The following is a 15,833-nucleotide window of genomic DNA, read 5'->3' on the forward strand; positions in this document are numbered from 1 at the left end:
TGGTAACAGATCATAACTTCTGACAGTGCAGAACCATCAGGCGTTATTCTGAGATTCCACAGTCAAAAACATTTAAACTTGGTGGGTGCAACCTATTCTAGCTCAGGGGTCATTTAGACCAGTAGTTTTTCTGGAATCCCATGCATTTTTAAATACGTCCTTACAGGTTCTGAGCCAGGAAGTCATGATCTGATCCGTGAGCTACACTTTGAGGAAAGCCTGGTTTAGTTCAAGGCACCCATGTGCACCTGTGGCTCCGAGAGGGCGAGGTGATGTGTTCCCGGTGTTCCAGGGCACAGGTGGCGGGTGGCAGAGCCCTCCTAGACCTCCAGGCACCCCCATTCCATCCCGTTCTTCTCCCTGACTTGGCGTTTAAGCCACACAGAAAGATCCAGCAGGGCCTCACTGCTTACAGACCTGCCTGTCCCAGCCTTCTCCCAGGTCAGATTCTGACAGCTGAAGGTCAGTTTCTTCAACCAACTTCTATCTCTCCAGAGAGAGAAGGTGCTATACTCCTGGGAAAACCCCTGTTCGTGCTCTGTATGTAAATTGGGCCTGGTGGAGTCATTTAGCCATGAATTTCTTGCTGCTGTAATCAGTTTTAAACTCCCCTTAGCGTTTCAGAAAATCAATGGCAATACGGAGGCTGTTTAAAAAGAGTCCACTTAGGGTAAACAGAAGACATACAACAGAGCCATGGGGACAGGATTTGTATTTCTGGAGCACTGGGGATGGCAGGGGGTTGACAGGATAGAAGGCACATGGCCTCTTGGCCGGCTTTATTCACTTAGACCACTTCAGGGTGGGTTGGCAGGGGGGGTATGAAGCCCTGTGGCTGCTACTAGCTGTGTCATGACCACATCGCAAGACATCTGAAGGGAGACTGTTTGGGAGCTGGTCCACGGCAGGTCACGCGATACAGGGGTTAAGAGTCTGGGTCTGGAATTAGCTGCACTGGTTAGCCTGTCCCATAGTACTTTTCTACAGGTCCTAGTCATCAGTACCCCTTCCTTCTCTAAGAGAAGAAAACTAACACACGGTGAGCATTTAACCGTGGCTCAGGACTGCACAACCAATGAAATAGGTACCATTATCTTCCCCATGGAACAGTTACGCCAACTAAACCTTCAAAAACTTCCTTGACCTGTGTATCCTATTAATTACCTGAGGGAGGACGAGAACCCAAGGGCTGTGTGCCTCCAAAGCTCATGCTCTGTATACTGCCACCTTCCTTTCGTGTGATACGTTGTGCTAAAGGAAACACTGTCATCCCTTGGCATTTGCAGGGCATTGGTTCCAGGATCCCCACGGATACCAAGATCCGAGGATGCTCAAGTCCCTTATGTAAAATGGCGTAGTATTTGCATATGACCTAAGCATATCCATATACTTTAAATCATCTCTAGATTGCTTATAATTACTAATACAATGAGTAAATACTATGTACATCGTTGTAAATAGGACTATGGAAATCCTTGTAAATACAATGTAAATGCTACATAAATAGTGTCCAGCACACCACAAATTCAAGTTTTGCTTTTCGGGGCTTTGTGAATTTCTTTTTTTTTCCTGAATATTTTCCATCGGCAATTGGTTGGATCAGCGAATGCCGAACTCTTGGATGGGGAGAGCCGCCTATGCTCATTTCCATTTCACATAGAAGGAAACTGAGGCATGGAAACGTAAAACGAGACTGGCTTCAAGACAGAGCTAGCAGAGGGCAGGGCAGGGATTCAGCCTCACGTCTGTCTGATTTCGAAAGCCCTTAGCACTGCTTCCCCATGAAAAGCAACAGCGAAACCCAAAGCCAGGCCTGCCCCACCCAGGACTCTGATCTGACTCAGACTGGGGGCCGTGGGGAGAGCCCCGCATACCAGCAGGTTCACGGTGCAGCTCATGCGGTTGTCTTTGCTCTCGTCCGTCATCACGCCCCGGTAATCCAGCAGCTTCTCAAGGAGGCCTTTGACCAGGTTCACAAAGTTCTCCACAGACTTGGAGATGCTCGGGTGTTCTGCAGCACACTCCATCAGGCTGCAGCACAGACGGGAGGGCAGTGAGATCCCGGCCAGGGGAGGAAGAGTGGGCTGGGGGTAGGGAGCAGGGGCAGCGCAGGGCTGGGGTGGGTGGAGTTCAAGCCAAACAAACCAGTGATCCAAGCTCCCCTGGCTCATTAGCTCATTTTGTTCCTTTATTTCATAACTTATCTATGCACCTGTTTGCCCATACAGTGCAGAATGTATTTACATTTTTTTCCTCACCATCAAAATGAGAAAAAAATAAAAATACATTCCTAGTGTGGGCAATGGTGTGGAGACACAGTCACTTTTACATGCCTATGTTGGGACTAAATCAGTACAGCTTTTTTGGGTAGCAATTTTCACAAAATCTGTCAAGCTGATGTACGTATCCTTTGATCCAATAATTCTATCTTGGGGAATCTATTCTACAGAAATAATTCCAGAAGTATGCAAGGATATATTTATAAAACTTACAAATTTTGTCTAATAATTAAATAGTTGGAATCATCTTAAATATCCAATTAAAGCACATTCACACAATGTGATTCTACAAAACCATTAAAAAATATGAGATCAATATGTTTTGACACGAAAAGCTCTGTAAAATATATAGTTGAGAAAAGTGAGTCTCAGAACAATATTTGGGTTTTATTTAACCAACTCACATAGAACCTACCATATCCCAGGCATTATTCTAAACGTCATAAATTTTAACTCATTTAATCTCCCATCACAGTCTTATGAAATGGGGTGTTTACAGATGGGGAAATGAATGCACAGAGAGGTCAACTAACTTGTCCAAGGTCACACAGTTGGTAAATACCAACAGTCTGGCTCCAGCATCTGCTCTCAACTACCAAATGCTATACGTGAGTGGAAGTGCATGTCTACTTTATGTGTGTCTGTGTGTTTATAAATGTGACAGACATGGTCCAGAAGGATAAACACAAAACTATAAATAGATGTTGCTTATGACAAAAGGTCTAGGAAGAGGAATAGAGGAAGACAGTACTCATTTTCAACTTAAATGTGCGAATAGGATTTGAACAATTTACAACATGTACTGCAACATTAACAGTCTAAATTTTTTTTAATGGTGACATTCCTTAAGTACCCATTACTATGCATTGTGCAGGGTGGGGATAGGGAGAAAGATATAAAAGTTAAAAAGAAATATGAGAAGAATCATGCCTACCCTCAAGCAGCCCACAGGCTAGGTAGGGAGAGACAGATGGATTAAACTTTTGATGAATGACTACTTCTTATTAATCACTTATTCTACACCAGAATGTACTGATCACTCTTTCTCAGGAAATGATCACAGTAATTCTGATAGATAAAAATTACTCCTCTCATTTTACAGATGAGGAAATCAAGGTTTAGAGAGGTTGAATATCCTTCCCAAGATGACTGCAGTAGTGAGTGGTGACCTTGGGAATCAAGACAATCACTGTTCAATATTTCCCGCAGAGAAACACTGTGATGTGTTCTCAGGCATCTGGAGTAGACAAACATTTCCCAGGCTGTTTGCTTCTGCCTGCACTTCCTGTAGCAGTTTAAGTCCCAAGAGCTCCTAGGAGGGAGAAGGGGAGGAAGGCAAGGACTCTGGAGGGTCATTTTGCCCAGAAACCAAACCAGGCTGCAAGGAGGCGACATCTCAAACTGTGGCTGTGATCAGACAAATCCATCTTTGCCGTGGGAGAAGCACCTGTTCCCTGGTCTCAAGGAGAGATGCAAATTGCCCTGTGATTTAGGCTTGTCTGGCTCAGTCGCAGCTGTGCCTAACTCCTTCTGGGATGGTCACTTCCAGCCCTGCTTTCCATCCTAATGACAATGCAAGGAAACTTTGTCCCAGTGTTTGGGGTGTGATTTCTCACAGCCTCCCAAGTAGAAGGCATCTCAGGGTCTGAGCATGGCCAGACCAGTGCTTCTCTGCCTTCTCTGCCCTGGCCACATGCTAGAATTACAAGGGGAGCTTTTTTTTTTTTTTTAACCAAAACTCAATGTCCACCCTTTGTATCTTTGGGGATGGGAGCCAGGCAGCAGTATTTCATTTTTTAAGTTTTCCAGGTGGTTCCAATGTGCAGCCAACATTAAGAACCACTGGTTTTGTCCACTGCTTTGCAGACTTCATTGTGCATGGAAATCACCGTGGGATTGTATTCATTGATTGTGATTCAGCAGGTTTGGGCTAAGGCTTGAGATTCTGCATTTTTAACAAGCTCTCAGGTGATGTTATGCTGTTGGTCCTCTGAGAAGCAAGGGTTTAGAAACACCAAGTCTTGGCTTTCTTAGTCTCTTTATTCTTTAGCCATGAGGTAAGAAAGCTGCTCACATGGTCTAGGATTGGCAAGATGGATGGGCAGATTGGTTTGAAATCACCCATCCATCCACCTTCCACCATCATCCATTGATCCATGCACTCAACATGTGCTGTTCTGGGAACCAGGGATTCAGAGATCTCAGAAATAGAGATTCACTGACCTCCAGTTCACAGTCTAGCAGTGGAAACAGATATAAAAATAAATACTAACCATAACATATGATACTACCATTTACTGAGCACTTCCTGCGTTCCAGGTGTTGTGCTAAGCCAGTTTGATTGATTATCTTGTTTAATACTCGCATAGTCTCCTTGCGGTAGGCATCATTATCACCCTCAATTTGTAGACTAGGCTCGAAGCCTGTGGGGGTGGGTTCTCATCTCAGCTCTGCCAAGGTCACAAAGCTGTTTCCCCTCCTTTGAGTCCAACAATGGAGTGTTAAGTGACAATGAAAAAGAGCTGTGAGACTCGAAGTGGTGTCATAAGCCCTCATGTGGTGGAAGGAGGAGTGGCAGAGCCCTCGCCACTCCGCATCTATGCTCCGCTCCTGCCTTGGGGGTGCTGGAGGGAGCTCCCACCTCCCCGAATTGATATGCATTCAGCATGAGAGGGCTTCAGAGGGGGGAGCCCAGGCCCACACCCTCTGTCAATGCTGATGGAACTGGACTTTCATTTATTCCTTTAAAAACTATGCATGGTGAGCTTCTTATGACAGGTCCTCTTCAAGGCACTGAGCCGGATCTAAGCCCCAGGACACACATTCTCTGTCTATTTCAGGCTTTCACTTCTAGAGACATTCCTGGGAAGATGGAATACAGGAGGGTAGAAAGTGTCTCATTACTCCATTCAGTGTGGGGCCCTCACTTTTAAGACAGATATGGACGAATGGAAGTGGGCTCCAAGGAGAGCTCTAAGGATAAGGGAGGAATGGGACGCTGTGTTAGGTTGTGCACTGCACAAGAGCACATGACTACTGGAATTCAGCACCACTCCATGCCCTAACCCTTGTGCCTTGATGCAAGGCCTCAATTGCCACCGGATGGGAAGACTGCTCTATTCACAAAGGCACCATCCAATTATCAAGCCACATGCCCACAGAACTGTGCCCAGAGAGGGCCCTGTGTATCAGCGGAGACCCTGAATGAGGGGCTAGGATGAAGGGCTAGAGGAACTGAGGTTGACTAATCTAGTCTGGAAGAGAAATGACAGGTAGGCTCATGGCTTCAAACAACCACATCAGAATCCACCTGATCAATGATAATAGTAGCTACTCTTTCCAGACTACCTACAAGGTGTCACAACTGTGCTGAGCACTTTTCATGACTTTTCCTGTTTATGCTCAATAAAAACTCTAAGAGCTGGACCATATTTTTATCCCTAATTTGCAGGTAAGGAAACTGAGGCTCTGAAAGTCAAAAGGAAGGAGCAGGGACTTGGCCCCTGGATGTTCTGATGGGGTCCTGACTCTTAAGGTTGGGCTTGATTAGCTTTGCAAAAATCATTCACAACTCTATTTCAGGAGAAAAATAATGAGCTGTTTTTCATTTCCTCGACCTCTAAGGACTCCTTTTTTATAAATAATCATTCAGGAAGGATTTGAAAAGCCTGCTGATCGTCTGAAGACTGGCCGCAGAGCCCCATCCGCTTATAAAAATGGAAATTGCCAGCACCTTCCCTCATTTCGCTTCTGGTCAGCATATAGATGTTCCTTTCTTGAGCTTTAAGAAAAACATTAACTCAGGCAAAATGCCACTGGATAATCAGTCTCAGTACCCACCCTAGGAGCAGACAGTGGGTTCTCCTCTGGCCGAGTGGCATTTGCTCACTAAGTGTCTAGTGAGGGCTGTGTACAGTGACAGGAGGGGGCGAGGGCAGCAGGGATGGTGCTGCCCGGTGCTCAACTCTGCCTGCTGGGCAGGGCACGGAGGGTCACTGTGAGGGTTAGAACAGGACCTTCAGTCTGCCTTTGTTGTTAAAGTTAAAATATTCAGAGGATTGGGGAAAGAATCCAAGATCAGATTTGTATTACAGAATCATACAAATCAGAGAATCTACGATTAGGAGTGAATTTGGGATGTCTGAGCCACATTCCTGAACCTCAGGAGAAGTCCTCACCCTTATCGTGGTGTTGGAGATGGAAACTGGGAGTGGGGCAAGGGATCAGAGAACATTTACTGAGATTCTACTGGCTGTGTGCACATGCTTTATAGTTATTCATGCTTCAGTATAACCACAGGAGGCTTATTATCCCCATTTTACAGATGGGGACACTGAGGCCAATGGTGTTGCATGATTGGCTTAACATTGTGCAGCTGCTAAGTGGTGGAACCAGGATGAAAACCCAATGTCTTTCTCCAAAGATATACAAATGGCCAATATGGGCATGAAAAGATGTTCAATATCATTAGCCATGTAGGAAATGCAAATTGAAATGACAATGAGATATTTCATACCCACTACAATGGTTATAATCAGTAAAATAGATATTAACAAGTGTTGAGAAGGATATGGAGAAATTGCAACTCTTGTACATTGCTGGTAGGAAGGTTAAGTGGTATAGTTGCTTTGGAAAACAGTCTGACGGTTCCTCAAAAGGTTAAACTCAGAGTTGCCATATGACCCAGCAATCCTACTCTTAGGTATACACCCAAGAGGACTGTAAACATATGTCCACACAAAAACTCATATATGGAAGCTCATAGCAGCATCACTCCTAACAGCCAAAAGTGGAGACAGTCTAAATATCCATCTGATGAACGAATAAACAAAATGGGGTCTACCCAATCAGTGAAATATTAGTCAGCAAAAAAAGAAATGAAATACGGACACATGCTACAGCATGGATGAACCTTGAGAACATGCTACGTGAAAGAGGCCAGTCACAAAGGACCATGTGCTGGATGATTCTATTTACAGGAAATGCCCAGGACAGACACATTCACAGAAACCTCAAAGTAGGGGAGGGGAGGACAGCTAAGGGATACGGGCTTCCTCTTGGGAGGTAACAAAAATGTTCTAAAATTCATTGTGGTGATGGTTGCCCAGCTCTGTGAAGATACTAAAAGCCACTGAATTGTACTCTTTAGGTGAACTGTATGGTATGTGAATTATATCTCAATAACCTGTTAAAACAAAACAGTGTCCTAACTCCACGTCCAGTGCTCTTGGGTGCTGTCCATGGTCCACTGCCTCACCAGGCCTGTGCGCTGGAGTCCAGCAGAGCCAGGCTGGGGTCCAAGCTTGTTCACCTGACTAGCTTGGCCTAGTTTCCTCAGACAAGACACTTCCCTGACCTTTAGGGGCCACCTCTGTGAAATGGGATCAAACAGCAACAACGAAACGAGGCAATACATGGAGAGCACTTCGCGTGGTTTCCCTGCATTACATGTGCTCCGTAAATGTTGGCTGTGATCAGTATCTGCCAAAGATTCACAAAGAAAAGAGGAGAAGACAGCAAGAATTATTCCACAGCTGAGCGAGAACAAAAGTGAACATTTGGGTGGATTATTCCCCTCTTCCCAATACAGCAAAGTTCCTTTTTATCTGGCCCATTCCATCAATATCAAAGAAACAGCCACTGCAGAGAGAGATGTGAGGTTTCTTCCAAAAATGGAGTATTTCCAATATCTGTGAGCCTCCAGATTGATCTCCAGGGGAAGACAGAGCCATGAGAGTTCCCTGGAGTCCTGAGCCCTCCAGCCTTAGGCCCACCTTCCCAGCTCCTCCACTCCCCTGCGCTGGGCACTGAACTTACATTGACTCCAGCAGCTGCATGTACTGCTCGTCCCCTCGGCCCCCTTCCACCTCGTGGTCCAGCTTGAGGATGATTTCGTTTTCAAACTGGAGAAGTAGGGGATAAAAATCAACAGTAATGACATTAGAAGGCGGAATGTTGAAATTGGTCAATTCATAATTTTAATCAAAGCTTTAGGGAGCATTTAGCATCTCCCAGGTTGAGTGCTGGGAACTGGGAGTGCAAAACACAACAGGATGCTACACCGGCCTTTTAGGAGCTCCCGGAGAGCGGAGAAGACAACAGATGATAAGGGCTGGAGCAGAGAGATGGACACAGGAGGCAGAGGGAAAGAGAGAAAGTCTGCAGGGAAGACTCATAGCCCATGTCATTTGAGCTTGTTCTCAAGTTTATGTTGAAATATTTCAGGAGAATGGAAAGAGAAAGGGTATTCTAAGCACATCGTAAGTAAGACATATGAAAGGCATCGAGGGGTGGGACCGAGTACTGCTCTTCAGGAAATGGCACGTTGTCATGAACAGCTATTATTTCTGCCTGCCTAACATTCCTTTCTTTATACTTTGGTAACCACATCAGCCCAAATCTCAGTCTGTGGGACTCAGTGAGCTGACCACACCTCCCTAGCTTCAGGTGTGGGTACATGACACAGGCCAAGCTCCTGATCAGTATCTTTCATTATCCAGACCCTACAATTAATAGAGGCCCAAACCAAGCCAGTGAGACTCACATGTGAGGTGGGCACTCTTGGCAAAAAGAAGTCTTTCTGCTTAATTAGAAGATTATAAGTCCAAGGCTGCTAGATATGACCACAATGAAAGAGCCTGCCAATATGGAGGAAAGCAGAGAGGAGGAGATGGAGAGAGACTGAAAGCTGATGCCATTTTTGAGCTCCTGAATACAGCCATACCTGAAGCTGTCCTATTTACATGAGCTGATGCCTCAGAGTCAAGACTGGTGACAATGGTAATGGTCAAGGATCAGACTAGCTAAGTGACCTGAAAGTAAGTATACACATCCAGCTTCACCAAATCTTGTTAATATTGAAGCCAGAGAGTATCTTGTCTTCCAATATTCAATGTCAAGAAGTAGTTCACCTAGTTGAGCTCATAGCTTAGTCAAGAAAGGGTGGGACTAAGAAGGGAGACCTAGTTGGGAACCAATCTGGCGAGGGTCTGGGCTGCCAGTCTACACATGAATCATGCCCTTACAGGATGCAATTTGTCTAAGTCAAGTATCATCCAAAGTGCAGGACTGAGGGCTAGCATGGTAAGACATGTCTACTTGCCTAGCCTAAGGCAGGAGGAAATACAGCCAAAGGACTACAAGAGTGGGCTCTGATGTTAGGCTGTGGTTAGGGTAAACGAGCACCGGCTTTAAATGTCTCCTCCATCCCTTCCACCACCTTGGGAAAGTTGGTAGGTCTTTCCAGTCCTCTGTTTCATAGTTTGTATCAGAGCTTAGCAAACATTTTGTATAAAAGGCCAGACAGTAAATATTTTAGGCTCTGTGGGTCAGCTCCGCTGTTGTAGGACAAATGCAGCCATAGCCAACACATGCACAAATCGGCACGACTCTGTTCCAATAAAACTTTATTTACAAGAACAGGGGGCAGGACAGATTTGGCCTGGGGGCCATAGTTTGTTCATCCTAATCAAAATAACAGGCATGATAGTGGTACGTACTGCCTGGGGTAGTTGGGAGGGCTGGAGGAGACATGACTTACAAAGCAATGGAGGGGGTGCACAGGCCCAAGAGTGCACTGGGCTTGCTGGTCGTCTTATGATTACTGCTAATGTGATTGTTATTAGTGGCGAATGTTACTGGAAAGCAGCTCTGGGGCGGAAGGGGACAGCTTTTTTTTTCTCTTGTCTGAGTTGTTCAGTGATAAATGCTGGCACGATTCCTCCTTGTGAGATGAACTTTCCTTTGGAGCCGAGAGGTGGATGTGGTAAATAAGCACTTGTCTCAGGGTCACAAAGGAGCCCGCGGGGAGGGAAATTACAGGGCGCCAGGAATGTGCAGTGCTGATGGTACCAGCCACGCCGGAGCCCTTCGGGGCGGGTTGGAGAGAGGAGGTCCCAGTCAAGCACATCCCAGGGCAGGCTCTGGCCCTTCATAGGGCTGCTGGGTGAGTGCCATGCTCAGAGTTGGCTAGGACCGCAGACTTTGGCATCAAACAGACTTAGAGTCCTTACTTTGATGGCTTTCCCCATCGTGTGACCCTGGGCAAGTTAATAAGCCTTTCTGAGGCTCGGTTTTCTTGTCTATTAAATGGAGATTTAAAACAGCACCTACTTTACAGCAATGCTGGGGGAAGTTAATGGGAAAGCACGAGTGAAAGGCCTGGCCTGGGGCTTAGCACATGGGAAGTGCTGGATATCAGCAATTGCCACCATGACATTGCTGGCACTGTTCTCATCATTACCACCGTAATCTCATTTAACCTTTACAACAGTCAATGCAGACAGTTATCATCCTTCCCATTTTATAAATGAGGAAACTGAGGCAAAGTGGGACCTTTGTCTTGGGTTTCAAAGGACGGATGGACTTGACCTAGGACAGGCCCCAGGGTCCCATTCACTCCCAAACATACACTAAGCCATGTCGGCGTGACAGGCTCTGCCCCCAGCACTGTCACTATGCAGAGCTTAGGGCGTAGGTCTAGCTCCTCCACATTAATTCCATTTCATCACATCGCTGACTCCTCACCCCGCCCCCGCGATGTGGATATTGGTTAAGGCTAAGGTCAAGGTTACTTTTGCAGAAGTCAGACACAGCAGATGCCCAGTTAGGAAAGGGGGAGTGAGCTCGAGTTACCCAGACCTCCCACTGGGCCCCCCTCTTGCAGCAGAACGACCCCACGTGGGCCCCACATTTGCATCGTGCCTCCCCCGCATTGCTTCCACCGACTTTAGAACCTGTTGGCTATTTTCATCATTTCGACTGCCTAAGGACATTTTTTTTGATAGGAGCCCAACCCCACCAAAGTGCGAAATTTAGGGAACAAGAGGTCTTTTTCAGAGGTAAGGTGCTGGCTGTGACATGGGAGGGGCAGAGATGGTGTGACAGGCCAGGATGGCAGAGAGACAGGATGAAACTGGCAGCAGTAGGTCAGCCTGGGGCCTCCTTTGTTAACTAAATGCCTGGTGTCCTGGGGTGGGCGGAGGCTGACTTGGGAGGAAGCTGGAGAAGACAGTGTCATGTGAGGAAGGATGCCGATGGGAGTCAGTGCAGCTTCCTGATTTTCTTTGAGTTATCTCATCTCTTCCTGCTCTATTTCATCCCCCATGGAGCTTGGGTTTGGGAACCTATAATGGTATTATGATACACATTTAATGGATGAAAAACTGAGGCTGAGGAAAGTTAGATAACGTACCCAAATGTACTCAGCTTATAAGCAGCATGTCTATTTGATTCCAAAGCACAGTGTCCAGGAGACAGTAGGTGCTCAGTACATATTTATCGAATTGATTTGCTCTTTTCCACATTATGTTCTAAGACATTTGAATTGCCAATTCACTCCACGCCAAGATTCGGTCTCAGTGGAATCTGCCAAATTGATTATCTCTGTCCATGAATTCATTCAACAAGCAACTATGGAGTTCTGCTGTGTTCCAGGCACTGTTTTAGGTGCTGTTGTCAAATGCTATTGTCTCTTCCTTCTCAGAGAGGGATTCTCTCTGGACCTCCTGCCTGCCGAGGGCCCAGGCCCTCATGCTGATTAGCACATAATCCTATTCTACAATCTGCAACATAGGTAACCACTCTGCTCAGTCTCTACACCCAGGACCTCCACTCCTTCCCCACCAACATCATCTAGGAAGCCCACAGCCCCTCCCCCTGCAAAGAACTGACCAGCAAGACAACTGGTCTACCCAACCCCCAGGGGCTACTCAGGCAGTGGTCAGCCACCTCCATTACCCTACATTATACAAACATTCACAGGAAGGTTCCTCTCTGTACCAAGGCTCTTCCTCTGAAATGGGGTGGGAGGGGGGTCTAAATGCACCCCTTCATACTGAGAACATCGACATGGTTCACGTTGCATTCGTGTCAGGCACTTGACAGGTGCTGGAGTTCAGGCCTGAGAAAACCACTCTGGCCCTCAAAAGAGCTCACACTCTTGTGATGGAGAAGACCTATGAGCAGACAGTCATGCTTTCTAAGGTATTTAACCTCAAAACCCTCTTCCCTAGAGCATCTGGTGGAATCAATGCTCTATGGAACATATTTTGAGAAAACACTGCCATTCATTCTTTCATTGAATGAAGGAAATGAGCCAGCACTGAAATGCTGAGCCAGCACTAACTCCACCAGTTCGAGTGGCTGGACCACGGAGTGGGCACAGCCTGGGCTTGGGAGTCTAGTGACCTGTGTGTTGCAGCCTCTGCTCCGCCTCTTTCTTGATGTGTGACTCTGGGTAAGTGGCTTCATTTCTCTAAGCCTCAGTGTTTTCATCTTAAAAATTGGGACCGGAATGTTGCCCACCTCATAGGGTTGTAACAGAAAAGGTGACGTGAACTAACGTATGGAAAGTACTTACAGTACCTGACATGTAGTAAATGTCAGGTTAATGGTCACTGTCACCACCATCATCATCATTTCTATTAGATGAGAAAGATGCAGAAAAAATCACAGACACAAGTATAGTGCAAGGTAGTGAATAATAACCATACGTGAGACAGATAGAATGACAGAGGGCAGAGATCTCTGGAAGGATGAGCACTGAGGTGGGCTTTGCAGGATCAATAGGAGTGTAGACCGTGCTGGCAGCCAGGACCATGGACGTGGCAGAGCAGGAGAAGAGGAGGAGACGCATGAAGAAGATGCTCACCAGGGCAAAGCAATTCAGGTGAGCTGCGGGGATGCCTGCAGAGTAGGTGAGGTAGGGGAAGGAGTTGGAGAAAAAGGCTGGAAAGGTTGACCGAAGGCCAGGGCAAGGAGGACCTGGAATGCAGCCTACAGGATGTGGAGTTACTAAGTGAGGATTAAAGAACCAATGAGCAAAGGATGGGTAAGATCTGTAAGGATTTTAAGGAAAGGCAGTTTGGAATCTGCTGTCTTTTAGAGGGCAGTTAGAAGGTACTTAGGAACCTGTTTAAAGGAATATTGTTTGCCAGCAGGATGTGGTATAGAATGAGAGGCAGGGAGCGCCGAGGGAGGAAGGGGTACCACCACGTGACATAGAAGGGGGGCTGAGAGCACAGGAGATCAAGATGTGAGGGCACCACCGAGGCAGCCTCCATGGAACTTCAAGACCGACCTTCCTAAAGTGGGCGTGGCTACTGAACGTTGCCAGGAATCTGTCCTGAAAACCAGTGCTTATTCCACTGGCGGCAGCGTCTGGACCCAGAAAATGGTCCTCATCCTTCAAGTCTGTCGGGATTTTCAATGAAAATACTTGGCCCGTGGCCCTTGCCTTTGACACAGGCTGCTCACTCCCTCCACGCTGGGGAAGGCCTCCGTTCCTTCCCGTGGCGGATCTCTGGGGCCCCGCTGAGCGACGGGAACTCCAGCTCTGCTGGCTGTCAACCTGGACGTGCTGCCAAGTCTGACACCTGGAGGGGTCGGCTCTTTCCTGGCAACGCAGATCTTCCAAGTGTTCCCAGAAATGGACGTGCTGGACAGAGGTGGGTGCCAGACAGGGGCGGGTGGGAGGGGAGGCCCCTTTGGACACATCTTGAAGGAACTCTTAGTTAGGGAAGTAAGGTTTTTATATTGTTGAGAAAGGGACCACGTGATCCACAGCAAAGAAAGAGCATTTTAATTTCAGCCTTGGGCAGGAAAGCCTGATAGAATACTGACCAAATCCGATCTGCCAGCTCATTCCGGGCACATGAATAAATGTCCCCGGCCTGCCGTCAAGCCTCAGAATGAAGCCCAGGCAGATGGAACGAGGATATCATTATGGGGAAATGGGCTGGGGATTAGGGATGCTGGCACGAGTTTCCAGCCTCGTTTTTTACCTTTTTGAAATCCCCACTCCTTTGATATTCGCACAGCATCATGTCGAAGAAGATTGGTATGGTGGCTTTCCGGAGCTCAGCCTCAGGGATAAGTGTCATCTCTAATATAGGTCCCACCATGCCCGGGATGAAGCAGATTTTGTTCTGGCCTGAAAGAGAAGAGGGACACGGAACCGTGAGACAGATTTCACAATGCACAGGTTCTCCTCAGACCAAGACTTGGGAAAGAAAAAAGGGAGGCAGAATAGTGAAAACAACAGTTAACACTTATATCGCTGTTCACCAGGAGCCAGGCACATTTTGGACACTTTACATATATTAACTCCTGGAAGAGACGCATGCATCGCCCAAAGCGAGCACCGCCGCTCTGGATAATAACCTAGGCGTGTGTAAAGCACGTCACAGTTCACAAGGGTTTTCACCTGCATCGTCGCCTCTGCAAATAGCGCCCTGCTGGAATATGTTAGTGACGGAAAATCACAGGGATATTGGAAATCGTGTCTGTCTGCAACACGAGCCATGTTTCTGAGGTTTGGAAAACATGCTTTTACCAACGGTTTCATGAAAACATGAAAAACAAAATTTGCTGCCAAGAATGGTCAGTGTAATCGTGGGAGTCACAACAGCGCTTTCCGGTCAGATGAACTACAACGTCTTGTTTCTTCTGCCTCATTTCAAGGCCTTCCTGAGCCCCCTCCCCTGGCTCTTGGCAGTCTCGTCTCGCTGGCCTGGTTCCAGTGTCACGAGCTCACCTCGCTTCCTCACCGCCAGGCCTGTGCACACACTGCTCCTTTGTGGATAGTATTTTTCCTGCCTGTTCCCCAACACCTGCCCATTACCACCTGGCTTCCTCTGGATGGATGCGCTGAGAAAAGCCCTACCACATGCTTACCCCCTCACCCCAGCTAGGTTAGATACCCTGCACTGGCTGGGGGTCTGTCTTCTCAGCCAACTCTGCAATGATGTCTTTATGTGTGGATGCATTTGATAAACATCTGCCTCCCCTACGGAGAGCTTTGTGAGAGTAGAGACCGTGTCTGTTCTCATTACTGTATCTGTAGCACTGAGCATAGAACATATTAGATCCTCAATAAATGTCTGCTGAACGAAGAAATATATTTGTCTAGCTCCCAAGTGCACCGGCTATGTGACTTGGATATGTGTCTTATAAAAAAGCAATCTCAACACCCCCCTGTTGAGAAGACCATGGGAAAATACATCTGTGTATACTCAGCACAGAGCTGGGAAGAATCACGCCCCCCTACTCAGGGAAGGGGCAGTGTGGCCCAGTAGTTAAGGGCACTGATTCTTTGTCTGAATTACGGAAATGGGATTCCGCCATCAAGTAGCTACGTGATGCTGGGCAAGCTGATCTCACCTCTTGAGGCCTCAGTGTCTTCATCTGTAACATGAGAGAGTAGCAGTGTTTATTTCATACGGTTGTTGTGAAGAGTGAATGGATTATCATTTAGCAAGTGCCCAGGACAGTGCTTGGCACAAGGCATACTTTACACAGTGTTAGCTATCACTGCTGTGGTGCGTGGCCAGAACGAACCATGAAGGGCAGCCTTGTCGAGCAGAATGGAGCAGATGCCTCAGAATACACACATCAGATGTGGCAGAGAAGGGGAAAGAAGAGGGGCACTTAAGGACCACAGGGATTTCCTGGGGAGCGCAGGCAAGCCTACCCCAGCAACCCTGTCGTTGAAGCTGACCCCCGGGTGTTTCAGCAGCAGCTGCCTCTCTCTCCTCCTGAGTCTCAGAGCCCACG

The 15,833-nt window shown here is 47.2% G+C and overlaps 1 protein-coding gene across 1 annotated transcript in view; it reads right to left on the reverse strand.

Moving 5' to 3' along the window:
• DOCK2 (dedicator of cytokinesis 2) overlaps nt 1–15,833 on the reverse strand; it is a 371,332-nt gene that overhangs the window by 36,528 nt on the left and 318,971 nt on the right. Inside the window, exons 33-35 of the mRNA XM_010972245.3 lie at nt 14,063–14,211; nt 8,097–8,182; nt 1,875–2,031 (exon numbers count right to left, since the gene is read on the reverse strand). Of these exons, the coding sequence (XP_010970547.2) occupies nt 1,875–2,031; nt 8,097–8,182; nt 14,063–14,211 (392 nt within the window). The remainder of the gene's footprint in view (nt 1–1,874; nt 2,032–8,096; nt 8,183–14,062; nt 14,212–15,833) is intronic.

This window comes from Camelus bactrianus, chromosome 22, assembly GCF_048773025.1.
Source record: "Camelus bactrianus isolate YW-2024 breed Bactrian camel chromosome 22, ASM4877302v1, whole genome shotgun sequence".
In the NCBI taxonomy this organism is placed as follows: Eukaryota; Metazoa; Chordata; class Mammalia; order Artiodactyla; family Camelidae; genus Camelus; species Camelus bactrianus.